This window comes from Teleopsis dalmanni, chromosome 2 (assembly GCF_002237135.1).
Source record: "Teleopsis dalmanni isolate 2A chromosome 2, ASM223713v2, whole genome shotgun sequence".
Lineage (NCBI taxonomy): Eukaryota > Metazoa > Arthropoda > Insecta > Diptera > Diopsidae > Teleopsis > Teleopsis dalmanni.
The window spans coordinates 135099252-135115822 of NC_051847.1; the positions used below are offsets into that span (position 1 = coordinate 135099252).

Here is a 16571-nt window from a genome sequence, read left to right on the forward strand (position 1 = left end):
TGCACCACTTCAATAAATGGCATTTGACTATATGATATGAATATGATATGAATTTGCTGTAGTTCGGTTTTTGTACCATCGCTTCTTATTTTATTTTCCTCAGCAGTGAGTTTGCGAAGCTCTATAGTTGGTGCTGAGTTTATTCTATATTATCCGATTTTTAAAAAAGTTTTGTGTAATTATTGGTATGTGCCTTGCTTTCTTAAAACGTTAGTATGATTAAACATTTGGTTAATATTCACGAGATGATAAATAGTTGTATTGTTATTTCTTTTTGCTTTCCACTGGTTGACAGTCTTTTGAAGCTTTCTTCTGTTGTTGAAATAAATATTATACGATCCTCTGCGTTTACAAGATTTCAACAGTTAAAAGGTTCTTTGTTCGGTGCTCATATTCTCAGCTTGACTGTTAATATGCATTAACATACCAAAAACTAATGGGTTCAACTGAGTTAAACAGAAGGATTCCTTACCCTTATTTAAAACTGGATAATTTCGTAAATGTTTCTTAACTTAACAATTTTTCTCACATGCTTGTCGCTTGAATTATGTTTACTATCCCCGAATTGATATTATTCTGTTGCAATGCTTTCCAAGAAATTTTGCTCTATGTGTCCAAAAATCCCGATTTCAGGTCTATGAAAGTTAGCTTTCTATATATTTTGTATTATGCGTTGTTCAGTAATAATTACTAGAGTTTGTGCATTTTAGGAACAAACATGATATATCTGTACAAAATTTTTCATCTATTAAAGGTAAGTCATGTTCTCTGGATAACATACCTTCTGCTCATGATCAATAAAAGCGTACTCATGATCAACGGCGATAAACGCCATGATCATTTATCATGTGATTGCCTGTATAACATATCCCTAAGCTGCATTGACAATTAAAAGCATCACTCTCATAATAGATAGCATATTGAATTTGCATTATTATCCCCTTAAGTACAATTAATTCTTTATATCACAATTTTAATATTACGTAGATTATAGAGAAATGTTTGTGTAATCTGTAAAACATAACATTTAATTCACGAGGGAAAGAAGTCCTACCAGGTAGTACAAGAGAGCAATACGATATAGTTTCTGCAGCAATACGATAATTATGTTAAGACAAAAACTGTGTTACGAGAATATGGATATGTACATGACAAGTTTAGACTAAAATATCATTAATCAAAGTATGTATATTAATTTGATAATTTTATTGAAATTTTCAAAATATGTATAGAAGTCCACCTCAGGACGCACAAGAAGATATGCTGATCTACGGTCCATCATCAGTTAAAAGATAAATAAATGATAATAATTCTAGTATAGTTAAAGCAGGGATAAGTCCCCCAGCCACAAAAGAGTAAAAGTCCGCAATAGCACTAACTCAAACCACAACAACAACAACAATATAGAAAATATTTTTCTATATTTCTAACATATTTTTTGCTGACATTGAAATAAAATATAAAAAACATTGCTTAAATACCTTCAATTGTATTCCTGTATTTATAATAAGTTGACTGAAACTTCTTTTTGATAAACTTGTCTAAAAAATATTTTCTTAAATTTCAAAATATATTATTTAAAAAAAAAAAACACGTCTATATTTATTTGACACATGCAGCTGTGATATTTATTTCATTGTTATTTGATTTCAAACTTCCACTTGTTGTCATGGATTGTCTTTGATACTATGCTTTGCTATGGTTAATGCTATTGTTCTCTGAAAGAAAAGCGAAAAGTCGTGAACTTAAATTCGCAAGGAGCATCATTTAACAGAAGGTCCTTGCCAGGCATCGACATCGGCATCGCCATTGTAGTGTGAATGTGGATGCTGGATGAAGAAATAAAATTGTTTCGATTTGACATTTTTGCTTGTGTTAACTTTGTTAAATTTAGTTAACCTTATTTTGATACTTTAACCTCTGTAAGGAGAGTTCAAGATTACTTTGTATAGTGTGAACATGCAGTTAGAATGCCAAATCGAAATCAACTACACACTTATTTTCTTTTCTATTAATGTGATTATATACTTGTATTAAACCTTATTTATTGTAGATATGGAAAAGTTTAGTAAGATTACAAGGTCAAGGAAAATACACACTATTATGGCTTAGATAAAATGATTTACTTGAACCTTTCAAGGATTTAATGGAAGGTTTGAAATTAATCTCTTCGATTGTGAAAGCAAGTGTATTGTCGTAATTTTTTGTATGATTGTTAATTGAATATAAATTACTAAAAGCACAGAATACTACTACTTAGATAAGTATTAGTAGTGGTTGGTTATGTAGCCATACGGACTTGTTATAAGTTTTTTGTTAAAAGCAACGCAATATGGATCACAATTTTCTATTGTTAACAATAATATTAGTATATTATGTTTTCACTTCCATTAAAATATAATTTCTTTTCACAAAAAAAAATTTGAATAATAGCCTTGCATACTAAATTACCAATGCAAAATATGAAAGCAGAGTATTTCAACTGCTTTCAAAATTTTTTTTTTTCTAGAGCATTATATTTTCGCTTTGTGTTTCAATTATACTCATAATTCATTATTTTTCATTCCCAGTTGAAATATACACTGTACATCTGCTATTTTCCATATACGCAAATTAGCATAAATTTTATTTTAAATTGCTTTGCGCCGCACCAAAAAGCCAAACTACTCGCTTTCTATCAAAAATACTCTTACGAATTCCCTAACATAGTTCTTGATAAGAGTGCAAGTACACATCTACCATATATAGTACACATATACATATATGCATATTCATGGTTGTGTATTTTAATTCACATATATTTAAATATAATATGTTTCTATTATGAAACACAAAATATTTTTATCACGTTAAATACATAATAAAATGGAAAATTGTAATTTAACTGAAATGAAAATTACGAAAATCTCTTTCCTGTATCATTTTTCCGCGATTTTAAATACCCTCTCCCATTTTGGTGTTGAGGCGGGGCGGTTTGGTTTTGAGCATTACTAAATGTGCTAACTGACTTCTATGCGGTTTAATTAAACACTTAAGTTGGTAAATAGTTTTATGGGAATAACTAAAATGATAAATGCAAAATGATTGTTATGCTAATGGAGTCAGAGAATTATGGTGGTTGAGGAGCATAATAGTTCATGTGGAATATTGTTTTATAAAACGAATTCGTGCGAAGAGTTTGCTATATACTTAAGAATCTTTTTATTCGATATTATAAATAGCACTAAATCATAATAAAATAGAAGCTATACAAAGATAGTTGAAATTTTAATAAGGCCTAAATAAACCATATATATATTTAGAATGAATTCAATAGTAAGAATTATTAATATAATAAGTTTTGCAAATCTTCTTTAAATTTTTGAAGTTCATACATATAGTTTAAAATTTCTATTTTTAAAACTGATTGAAAATATATTAACTATAAACACGGTACATTAATAATTTTTTACAATTATTTCGTTATTATGTTCAGATACACCTTAATTAAGCAAAAATCTTAATGTCATATTTGTTTCAGCGAAATTAAGTTGTTTTTTCCATACAAAATCTAGTTTTGAGGTTAGAACGAAATTTAAGAAAATGGCTTTAATTTCGTTTAAACGAAGACTGATATTAAGGGAAATTTTAAATGCAACTATGCGTAAGATAAATTTTAAGCAAAATATAAAGTTAAGATAACGAATAGGTGATATTTTTTTTTAAGTAAATGTTAGTGACAATTGACTTTAATAAAACCGGAAAACTATTTTGAAAGTAGTGCAAATTTTTAAACTTGAATATAAGAAAAAACTATTGTTATTAACTTTAAATAGAGTGAAAAATAATAATTCACATACTAGAAATCCACTAAAGTAAAACTACTGAATACCATCCTTTATAGTTATAATAATTAACTTTTAAAAGTTAACAAAAAACCTAAAATTTCCTTAATTTAGAGCAGTGTGAACACTTTCGAAATTAACGAAATTTCATTTTACGAAATTAAGGAAATTTGACTGTCTGAAGATAGTATAATACAAAAATATTCGATATAACTGCGTCAATGTGGCACCTATATTTTGAATACATTAAATAAACATTAAAACTAATGGACTTAACTTAATATACATATTACATAAAAGCACTTGTTTGCTGGTAGAAATCGGTTTTGGGTGGAAACCCAATTATCAAAGCTAACTTTATCATATAAAAATAGGCACAACAATGTTCGAACTTTCACTGAAAGTTAGCTTCATTTAAAACCTTTTCTTGAATACAGCCCTATGAACAATACTTTATCAATCAGTTTTGATATAAAAATGTCGAAATGACATTTTGTTTTCATTTTCGATGTTACATTTCATTTTCATAGTCCACTTCTGGACTCTCAGGAAGATATGCTGATGTAAGGTCCGTCATCAAATAAAAAGCAAATAAATGATATGATTTCTTAACCTAGTTAAACCCTAGTGTGGGGTAGTGATAAGCCCCCCAGCCATTATAGAGTAAAAGTGCGTAATAGCACTAACTCAAGAACAAGAAGAAGAAGATATATTATTAATGCTAAGTTAGCAACGTTGCTGTGGAAAGTATTGTTTTCAATATAGAGGTTTTTATCGATATTGCAACAACAACAATTTATTTTTATTATTTTAAATTAATTAAATTTTTGGCTGCTCACATAGCTGTATCGAGTATTGTCAAATACTCATCATCAGTGGTCTTGGAATTATTTCTTTCTTGAAAGATTTTTTGAAGATATTCTGGAAATGTTAATAATTTATTGCTTTATATATTTCAAGTATATATTAAGTATATATACGGTATTTGCATAATATTAAAATTATTTATATATTTTTTCAATTCCTAAGCCATGAAACTAAGTTAAATATTCACCGCAAAGTGGAAAGCATATAATCATCCTTGCAGCAAATATTTAATAATTTTTTTAAGGTCTGAATATGTGGCAACTTTGTAATTAAAGTAAAACAGAAATGACGGAGGTGTGAAAAGTAGAAAAGCAAATAAAAAAATGAGAAAGAAAAACAAAAATAAAAATGGTTTTTGTAGAACACATCATTTGGCGTATAAAGGTTGCCACCGTTAAAATGAAATGTGTGTAAAATCGTGGTTTGACTTTCACATACATTTCACCGATCCTTTTTTCCAACTCAAGCAAGCGAACAAACCAAGCCCAAATGAAATGAATTGGTTCCTTTTTTAACAGTTGAGCTCATATTGACATAATTATGTTTGCATCAGTGCGAGAAGGCATTTTATGGCCTGACATATGCACTGCCAACTGACCCAAATGTGAGTCTGCCTGCTTCGTATTAATTATAATTATTGCATGTTGACACTGTGCTTGTACGTATTTTGTATTAATTTGACTTTAATTAAAAGCATAAAATTTTATGTTACAAATAATGCAGTCTCTACATTATGAACTTGTCGTGAACTCAATGAGTTGAGACAGTTGGCACGTGAATAAAGATGCGCCGTAGCTTATTTCAATATAAAAATTTTTATTTATAATAAATGATATTGTATTAATTGAAATGTTAAGGTGAAATAATGCTTGAAAATGTAGGCTCTGCATAGCAGAACTTAATATTTTTTATCTTAAATTTCATGAAAAGTATTTTTCATTAGTTGAACTTTAAAATACCTTTTTATTATATATAATTGTTTTATTCATTGTAATATATGTACCATATATATCCATATTGTTATAATGTATATCCATATATTTACATAATTTACGAAAGTGAATTTCATATGAGTGTAAATCGCTCCTCTAAATTTAATTATTATTAATTACAAAGCATTTCTCTATATGTTGAATATATATGTTCTAAGTTAAAAATTAAATCAGTATTTAATTTAGATTACAAAAGATCAACTATGGTCGCTGGTACTGCTCAGTTGGGACCTAGTGCCCTACTTATTTCTAGAGCATATACAAACAATATAAAATTAAATAAGAAAACGCAAAGTGCTGGCTAACAGCAGCAAAAATAAGACAATAAGAAACATTACAAAAACACAAGTTAGTTAAATTTTAGTTAGTATTTTTAGGGCAGAAAACTTTTGAATAAAAATTTTCAGTAAAGATTTTTAATTTAAAATTGCTATTTTGCATTAAAAAAAAATTAAGAGAATTTCTTATTAAACATTTTAAATATTAATATTAAATATTTTTCATTCACTTCTGTTTAAAATTATCTAAATCAATCTGGCAACCACTGTGTGTGGGCTTTTTTTAATGGTTAGCAAGTTGTTTCATTTTTCTTGTTGTACGAGCATCCGTCGTGTTCGGTTGTGTTTCGTGTTGTGCAGTAAATTTGTTTGAGTTTTGTTCTAATTACATTTAAAAATATGTTTTATATGATAAGTAATATTAGATATAAATAAATGAAATATTCTTTGAAACTTTAAAGAAAGAAAAAAACCGCATTTAACGAACATTTTTGGCATCCCTTGCGGGGAGCAACATATCTTTTGCGTTCAATTGTGTGTTGCTGCCTACGAAGATCGCGTGCTTCGTCTCGCCGCTGGGCATATTTCTCAAAGTTATAGCCACTGGGCGTATCTTTCATATTCATAGCCGCTGGGCATATCTACCAAATTTTATAGCCGCTGGGCACAATTATTTACTTTCGAAAATAATCACAGTTGATTCGCATAAAATCTGAAAATGCAAAAAATCGCCAGAAAATTGGAAGCTACGCAATCCCGGCTGAAAAACTTCTCCACCAACATACGGAAAACGGCAAAAAGCAAGCAAACAAAAGGTTTCTTCACTGCCAGAAAGAATCTCTTGGAAAGTTACTGGACGCAGTACAAGGAAGCTCGAGAAGATTTGTTGGCCAATATTTATGACGGTGCAAAGGTGGAAGTGAGTGACACAATAAAAGCGTTAGTTAGCGAAGACAGTTACATGGAAATTGAAATAATTTATTCGGAAATGATGGGAGAGCTAATCGATGAGTTAGAAAGCACTGAAGTTATAGAATCTCCAGGTAATAACGAAACTGTAATTAAAGGTGTGTCAAGCATGGAACTGACGTCTAATTTACCACGTATTAAAATTCCGTCGTTTGATGGTAATTATCTGCACTGGTACGCATTTAAGGATTTATTCACGTCAGTTGTATCAAATAACGTTGCATTGTCTAATACACAGAAACTTCAATATTTAAAAGATGCGTTAGTGTTGGACGCTCAACACGCCCTAGACAACATTACTACAACAGATGCACATTGGGCAGTAGCATGGAGTTTACTCGTCCGCAAGTATGAGAACAAGAGGATCATTCTTAATGCGTATTTAAAACAAATTGTTAATTTAACAACGGTGTCTGATGGGTTACCAAATAGTTTACGCTTGTTATGTGACACCATCACGTCAGCTGTGCGTGCGTTAGAGCAATTGGGTCGTCCAGTGCAGCATTGGGACGATTGGTTGGTCTTTACCCTTCTCCAAAAATTAGACACGAAAACACGCTCAGCTTGGGAGCTGTCAACAACCAGTTTAGAACAAATTCCAAAATTTGAGGAGCTGGTCAGTTTCTTAGAAAATCGAATACATTCGCTGGAGGTAGTTAATAGCATGACCGATAACTCTAATCAGGAGAAAAAGTTTGTAACACCTATCAGAACAAAGGGGTTCGTGAAAAGCCATCATACCACTGTTCAACAATGCGTGCATTGTCAAGGTAAGCATTTACTGGCATATTGCGCAGAATTTCGGCAAATGACTGGGACAAAGAGATATGAGGTAGTCAGATCTGCAAGATTGTGTTTCAATTGTTTGAGAACGGGACACATGGGTCATAATTGTCCATCGAAATATCGGTGTCTGCGATGTAATGCAGCGCATCATACATTACTACATGACCATAGTGGAAGTGGTGGAGAAACTAATTACTCAAATATACCGGAAAAGACCACTGAAGCGACTAAGAAATACGCTGTCACATCAAATAATACATACATTTCCAGTGCTAATCAAGGTGCTCGAACTTTACATCTACAGACTGTTTTAATTGGCACTGCATTGATAGAGGTAAGGAGTCCTTCTGGTCAGAAGCTTATTGTGCGAGCTCTTTTGGATAGCGCGTCGGAAGCAACGTTTGTCAGCGAATTCATCGTGCAGCGGTTAAAACTGGACAAAACAAATGTCATAGTGCCGGTGAGTGGTGCAAATGGTGAAAGGGTCGCTAATTCAAGAGGAATAGTTTCATTTACAATCCATTCGTTAAAATCCGATTTCAACATGAATTGTGTTGCACTAATACTTCCACGAGTGGGTAGCGTTACCCCAACCATTCCCATACCGAAAGAAGCGCTTGGTGAGTTCATGAATTTAGATTTAGCTGATCCTCAATTACAGGTTCCGGGGGCAGTCGATATGATTTTGAGCGCTTCAGATTATGCTGCTATTGTCTATGAGCGACTGAAACGGCATCCAACTAACAATATTGTTGCCCAATATACGCAACTCGGTTGGGTAATTTTTGGTGGACTGTCGCGACGAAAGGGTATTTCAGTGAAAGGACAAGTTAATTGCTGTCATACTCGGGCAACATTGCACGAAATGCTACATAAATTTTGGGAATTGGAAGAAATAACAAACCACGCTCCGTTAACAAAAGATGAAATGTACTGTGAAGATTTTTTTGAGCGTACAACTGTACGCAACGCAACGGGTCGATATGTAGTTAGACTACCAATCAAGCAGAAAGCTGACTTGGCAACACTTAAGTCAAGTAAACTAAATGCACTTGCATTATTAAACAGCACGTTACAGCGATTAACCCGAGATCCGGATATGTACAAACTCTACCAAGATTTCATGGACGAATATCAGACCTGTGGCCATATGGAAGTGGTGCCACACTCGTATGATGTAGCTTCAACATGTTATCTTCCTCACCATGGTGTCTATAAAGCATCGAGTTCTACAACGAAGCTTCGCGTAGTCTTCAATGCTTCTAATAAATGTTTGAGCGGAATATCTCTTAATGATTGTCTGCATATAGGTCCCAGATTACAAAATGATCTATCAAATATCATCTTGCAATGGCGGCATTACCCTATAGTGTTTACAGGAGATATCGAGAAAATGTACAGGCAAATTCTTGTTGATAGCAAAGATGTGGATTTGCAACGAATAATGTGGCGCGTTCGACACGGGGACGCCCCTACAACGTTCCGGTTGCTCACTGTAACAAATGGGACTAATTGTGCTCCATATCTTGCCATCAAAGTATTGCGTACTCTGGCAAAAGAGGAGCAAACTCGTTTTCCACGGGCAGCTGAATCGATTCTAAATGAATTTTACATTGATGACGTACTATCAGGTGGAGACACTCCAATCGAAGCTGCAGAAAAATTGCACGAACTTCAGGAGCTTCTAGCAACTGCAGGCTTCACTTTACGTAAATTTAATTCGAATTCAAATGACGTTTTAAGCACTCTGACTGAGGACGTAAAAGCTCACGCCGACGATGTGGAAATTAACACCGAGTATAAAACTAAGACACTTGGTCTTACTTGGTATACAAAATCCGACAGTTTTGGTTACAACGTCAATGTAACTTGTGACAACCATCATTACACAAAACGACTAATGTTGTCTGACATATCGAAGTTATTTGATCCACTTGGGTTCTTGGCTCCGGTTATCATTCGAGGAAAGATATTTCTGCAACAACTCTGGCGTACTGGATCCGATTGGGATGATCCCTTGTCAATAGAGATGGCAAACATTTGGCATAACTTTCGTATTGACTTACAACAATTACATCACATTCGAATCCCACGTTGGATAAACACCACTTCGACAAGTGCAATTGAATTACACGCATTTGGTGATTCATCAAATCAAGCATATGCGGCTGCAGTATATGCGAAAACAACCATCGGTACGACCAGTTTTGTAAATTTGCTTATTAGTAAAACTAAGGTAGCCCCGTTGAAAGAAACGTCTATACAACGTTTAGAATTATGTGCAGCATTGCTAGCAGCAAAACTTCTACACAAGGTTAAAGGAACATTAAAGTGTCAACCATCACGCTGTATTTTGTGGACTGATAATACAACCACACTGTGGTGGATTAGAACTGATCCAGGCAAATTGAAGCAGTTCGTGGCAAACAGAGTGTCACAAATTCAGTCAATGACAAATATTGAAGACTGGAGGTATATTGCAACAAAGGATAATCCGGCTGATTGTGCATCACGAGGCAGTACCGTTTTGCAACTAAAAGGTAATCTGATGTGGTGGTATGGACCATCTTGGCTTCGCTTAAATGAGAAAATGTGGCCTAATCACCAAATCAATCATACTCCTGACAGTTTACCTGAGAAAAAAGAGATTAACTCATTAACTACGCAGTTATCAACAGAAGTGTGGGAAATATTTGGACGATATGCTACTCTTGATAAATTACTCGTAGTCGTGGCGCAATGTCTACGTTTTATTCATATGTGTCAAAAAAGGATGCGTAGAGATGAAAGTTTCTGCACTTGGCAAGAACGTTATACGGTTCTTAAAAAATTAGTAACAATTGTACAAAGGACCGAGTTTACCAACGATTATGCCGCTTTACGGAAAGGCAATCCAATCAACAAATCAAGTAAATTGTTTAAATTGAATCCGAAGCTTGATTCCGACGGAATTATGCGTCTAAATGGACGACTGCAAAATGCGAATATTCCTTCAGATGAACGATGTCCAATGATATTACCCAAATGTCATTATTTTACTACGTTGATTATTAATCACGCTCATAGTCGAACATTACATGGCGGAACTCAAACAACATTAGCATATGTGCGACGGCAATTTTGGGTTATTGAAGGAAGATCCGCTGTGAAGAGAGTGATTAACAAATGCATTACATGTTTTCGTCAAGCCTGTCGACCGCAAGCACAACTTATGGGTAACTTACCTCCAGCACGGTGTAATATATCACAGCCATTCATGCACACGGGCGTGGATTATGCTGGTCCATTTAATGTGAGAGCGACAAGAGGGAGAGGCCAACGTACTTACAAGGGGTATGTGGCTCTATTTATATGTTTTATTACACGAGCTATTCATTTGGAACTTGTGAGTGATATGACATCTGAAACATTTCTAGCAGCGTTAAAGCGATTTGTATCAGTCCGTGGCATATGCTCAGATATGTACAGCGATCGTGGTACATCCTTTGTCGGTGCTGATGCTTTAATGAAAGATGAAATTAAATTATTTAAAAAACAAATTGAAGCTGGGTCTGTGTTTGCATCAACCGTTGGCATAAATTGGCACTTTATACCACCCGCAGCGCCTCGTTTTGGTGGCCTATGGGAGGCAGGAGTAAAAAGCATGAAATTTCATCTTAAGCGTGTAGTAAACACGGCAACTTTAACTTTTGAAGAATTTTACACGTTATTAAAACAAGTCGAAAATTGTTTAAATTCGCGGCCGCTTACGGCTCTATCTGATGACCCCACAGACTTATCCGCGTTGACACCAGGACACTTTTTGATTGGACGAGCGCCATCTGCCGTACCTGAACCTAATTTGCTAAATACAAAGATTGGTGTACTATTCCGATGGAAGATGTTAAGCCAGATGTATCAAGACTTTTGGCGCCGTTGGTCCCAAGAATATTTAACACAATTACATGCCAGAAACAAATGGACTAAAAGCCAAACAAATGTCGCAACCGGTCAACTGGTCCTACTTCGAGATGAACGATTGCCTCCAAGCTCCTGGTTGCTTGGCCGCATTATCCAAGTCCATCCTGGCACGGACGGTGCTGTTCGTGTCGTAACCATAAAAACACAGTCCGCCATTGTGAAACGGCCAATTACGAAGATCTCTGTTTTACCAATCGACATTGAAGGACGTCCTGAAGCACACGAGTAATATAGACGCAAGATCCGGTTGTATCTCCACGTCTAGGTGGGAGAAATGTTTAAAATTATCTAAATCAATCTGGCAACCACTGTGTGTGGGCTTTTTTTAATGGTTAGCAAGTTGTTTCATTTTTCTTGTTGTACGAGCATCCGTCGTGTTCGGTTGTGTTTCGTGTTGTGCAGTAAATTTGTTTGAGTTTTGTTCTAATTACATTTAAAAATATGTTTTATATGATAAGTAATATTAGATATAAATAAATGAAATATTCTTTGAAACTTTAAAGAAAGAAAAAACCGCATTTAACGAACAACTTCTGATAACACAAAAGATAGTGCTGCAATAGAACACTTAAGCGAATGAATTAAACTTTCCTTCTCTCCTTTAACTCCTATTGGAGTATAGAGCCTCAACAAAGCAACTCACTTTTGTACGGTTGTGAGCTAACGGCTTGACTTCGGTCCAAGATTTCTCGGTTATTTCAATTTCTTTTAAAATGTGTTCACCACCATCTGGCTTTTAGATGGCAAGATCTTTTGCGGCCTTGAGGGTTCTAGTTCAGAATTTGACGGAAGATCCCAGAGAGACTCTTACGTAGCGTTATCCATCTTAAAACGCATATGAATGTTATTTACCAATATTTTACAATCCACACTTACGTTAAGTGCGTCTTCATTGACCGGTATGGTATGCTATTCTAATATGTCGCTTAGAATTCATGCAAATGTCATTTTAAATCGATCCTCGAAAATTTTCAAATTTGTATTAAATACATACTATCTTGATCTATATATGTAATGTTTTGCAACTGAAATGACCTAATGTCATGTTTCTTAGTGTTTTGGTGCAAAAATAAAATACAATTCAAGGTTTAAAATTTGATATATATTCTTGTTAATTTCCAATCGACATGTTCAGTTTATTAGTGTTGAAATTTAAGTTTTTATTATTCCATACAAAAATAGTTCATTAAAAGACTAAACAACAAAAAATAAATGGAAAACTGCAAAAAACTTTAAATAGATTTAATTAAAAATCGATAAATGTGCAGTGCATCTTTTGATATGAACTACAGATAACCACAAAACAAGAAAACGAATTTAAGCGTACAAAAACTTAATTGATGGTTTGCAATTAAATCATTTATTGATAGTTCATTAGTTCGTACACACCTGGAATTATAAATTTATATAAATTTCTTTCACAGTAAGTAAATTGTTCAACGGTGCGTATGAGTAATGCAATTACATGTAAAACAATCTATGCATACCACAAATTATATTTATTTTAATTACACTCATAATTATTTATAAAACAAAATAAATAAATTATTAATAATTTATTTTACTGAATTTTAAATATCCAAAAATTGCTTAATTATTCAAAACGCATCGTTGGCCACAAAGATGCAACACCAAATCGCGTTGCTTAAATGGAATATTTGCCGGCAACCACAAAATATGCACCAGAATGTCCAATAAAATAATTATTCTCAATATTTGCACACACTAATAAAAATAAATAAAGAATTTATGTAATCAGTGGCAAATTATGCATATTTTCCGAATGCAACAACACCAGCAATACCAGCAATCAATGGAGCAACATTGGTTCACTGTCAGGACAGACGAAAATGTAAATAATAAATTAAAATAAATTTATTGAAAAATTCCACACAATTTTGCTTAGAACCAAAAATTTATGAGCTATTATCAGTTATTGTTACTCGTTCGTTGGAACCGCACATTGTGCAGTATAATTACTGCATGGCATAGGTATAATCACTACAGTGTGGGCTAAGAATTTAGTGGCTTAGTGGAGAAATAACAATAAATTTCGGAAGGCACGTGATGGTTTATGTGACAAATACAATAGTTCATTGTTATGTGGCTTTTTTTCTTTTTTTGTGTCCCGGAAAAGTTGGTTATTTATGTTTAAATAGTAAATCAAGTTCAAAATTCAAGACCTGAAATTACACAATTTTTTCCTTAAAAATAATATAACAATTTAAAGATTTTATTTACAATTAGAAATTCATTTTGTCAGAGCATAGTCTACAATTTCCTCTACATATATTATCGTAATTTATTTATTATTTATTAAACTTTATCTTATATTTATTTTTGCTTTATGTCATTATTAATTCATTTAAGTTCTTCGAATTTATTATTTAAAACATATTTTTAGGCAAATTATATATTTATCTTATTTAACTATAGAATACCACCGTTCTTATCAAGTAGGTAGTTTTCGCTCGCTCGCAACAAGAGTACATATGTTTACATACATTTGATAGTTCGTAGTTGTCGGCAACATTATTGTATATAAACATGCTGCAAACAATACTGAGGAACTCTTATAAACAAATGTTTTGGCGCTAATTTTTATTATGTTTTTTGCAGTAATGCGCATGAGTTTGTTTACATTTTTGGGTCGCTGGAAGTATTCATTTCAATGTTTCTTATGCCATGCAACAACTTTTTATGTGTTGCAATGGAAAGTGAGAAGAAATAATGTTGCATTGGAAGGAAAAAGCTTTTACATTCATTTTGCGTGGGAGGAACATTTTTGAAATTCGTATGTTTTTTAATAATTTTTTATTTAACTATATGTGATTACAATTAATATTTATATAACAGTCATAGTACATTAGTGACAAATATTTAAATGTTACTTCAAAATAAAAGCAAAATGGTTAATATTTACTGAACTGATTAACTTATATAAATATTAAATATTTTATTTTCACAAACAAATGAGAAAATAAACAAGAAATATTTAAAATTATTATTTGATTATATCAAAACAAAATTCATTATAAGTACAATAAATGAAATGTTTAGCACATAATATGAGAATATAACATAAGAATAATAAACGCAATATAATATTATATAATATATATATATATATATATTATATATATTAGGTATATATATATAATATATATATATTAATAGAAATAACTTAAAAGTAATTAATTTTCTTATGTATTTGAAAATATATAAAAATTATATATCAAAAAAAAAAAAACAATCTTGACAAAATAACTATAAGTCCTGCAACATAATATATAAAATTAAATATGCGTCCATTATGTAAAACCTGAGAAGAGCAATTAAAAATACGAAAAATTGATGGATATGAGTATTTATTTAAGCGTATATTTATATAAACATTAAATACAGCTATATATTTAAGTATATTGTTAAACTTTAATTTTGAAACTTTATGTAAAGTTACTTTGGCGTCTGTGTTTTGTTTCTCCAATAGACTGAAGTCATATTGATCCAAACATTACTGCTCAGTATTATTATTATTATTAAGGAAAACCGATAGTGCACTGTGACCTAAAAGGTCTATTATACCTCTTATAGTATTCCATCAAGTCCGATTTCTTTAATGCAAGACAGTATATTATTATTGTTTCTTCCGCTTGTGCATCAATACCGGGCATTCCCCTAGCACATGGAATGCGGTTTCTTCTTTCCTCTTCAGTATCTACAGTTTGAGTGGGATTGGGTTCCTAACTTTGTTAGGTGATTATTTAATCTGCAATGACCGGTTAGTATTCCAGTAATAATTCTTAGGTTATTCTTTTTTAGTTCTATGCAGTCCCCGAAACATTTCAGATTGTAAGTCCCTAAAAGAATTTTAGAATGCGATATTTTTGTTAGTTCCTTCCAAGACTACTTCCCAAGAAAACTTCTCTTTCCTTTTCCTCTGCGACGTTCATAAGAAGGGATAGAGTTCTTTGCCTAGACTGGTCTGGGCGAGTTTGTCTGCTACTTCACTACCTTGGATTCCAACATGCACCAGAATCCATATTAAGTGCACCTGATTGTTTCAGCCAAGTATGTTAAGCTTGTCAATGCATTTCAATTCCAGTTTGGTTATTACCTGGTAAGACATGAGTGCCATTATAGCTGCCTGGCTGTCAGTCACTATTGCAATACTGCAGTTCTAGTAGTGGCATTCAAGATTGAAACTGACACATCTATCTATTGCGTGAATAGATTGGTTATATTTCTTCCCAATGCTTTTAAGTATAGTTTGCCTGGTTTCTGGTCAGAGTTTTTATCCAAAAGAAATAAATTTGTGTACTTTTATGGAAATTTCTAAACATATTCATTGAAAAAACATTACCTTTTAGTAATTACAATAAGCTAAATTAAAAAATGTCAAAACAATTATAAAAGAAAGATATTGACCAATTTACTATGACTATCTGTATAAACAGCCATGACCAAAAAGAGCGCAAAAATCGCTACGACCATTCGTCATATGTTTAAGTCTAAAATATAGCCCTAAACAAAATATTTGATAGTGAAACTTTGAATTCAATTCTTTATCTAACAAAGTTAGGTAAAGAATTTTTAATCCAACCAAACTTTCTACCATTAATTTTTTTACTATTACATTAAAAGTCGTTTGTATTAAATTTAAACTGTGTAATTTGGTTTGAAAATATTATTAAATTAATAAAATTAGTCTTTAAATTATCTAACCCTTAATTAATTTAATTTACACAAATTGAGTTAAAAATTTATTTTAATTTCATTTTATTTAATAAGAACAAAGAAATTGTCTGAGTATCTGATTTACATGAAATTAAATTTTACATAAATTGAGTTAAAAATTTATTTTTTTTTATTATTTTATCTAATAAGAACAAAGG

At 32.2% G+C, this 16571-nt stretch overlaps 1 protein-coding gene across 1 annotated transcript; it reads left to right on the forward strand.

Annotated features, from left to right (window-relative positions):
* The first annotated feature begins 6679 nt into the window (after window positions 1-6679).
* On the forward strand, window positions 6680-11905 carry LOC119675761. The gene is made up of 2 exons (XM_038086968.1): window positions 6680-11357; window positions 11436-11905. Exons 1-2 carry the CDS (start codon window positions 6680-6682, stop codon window positions 11903-11905), a joined length of 5148 nt encoding a protein of 1715 aa, XP_037942896.1.
* Window positions 11906-16571: the final 4666 nt, after the last annotated feature.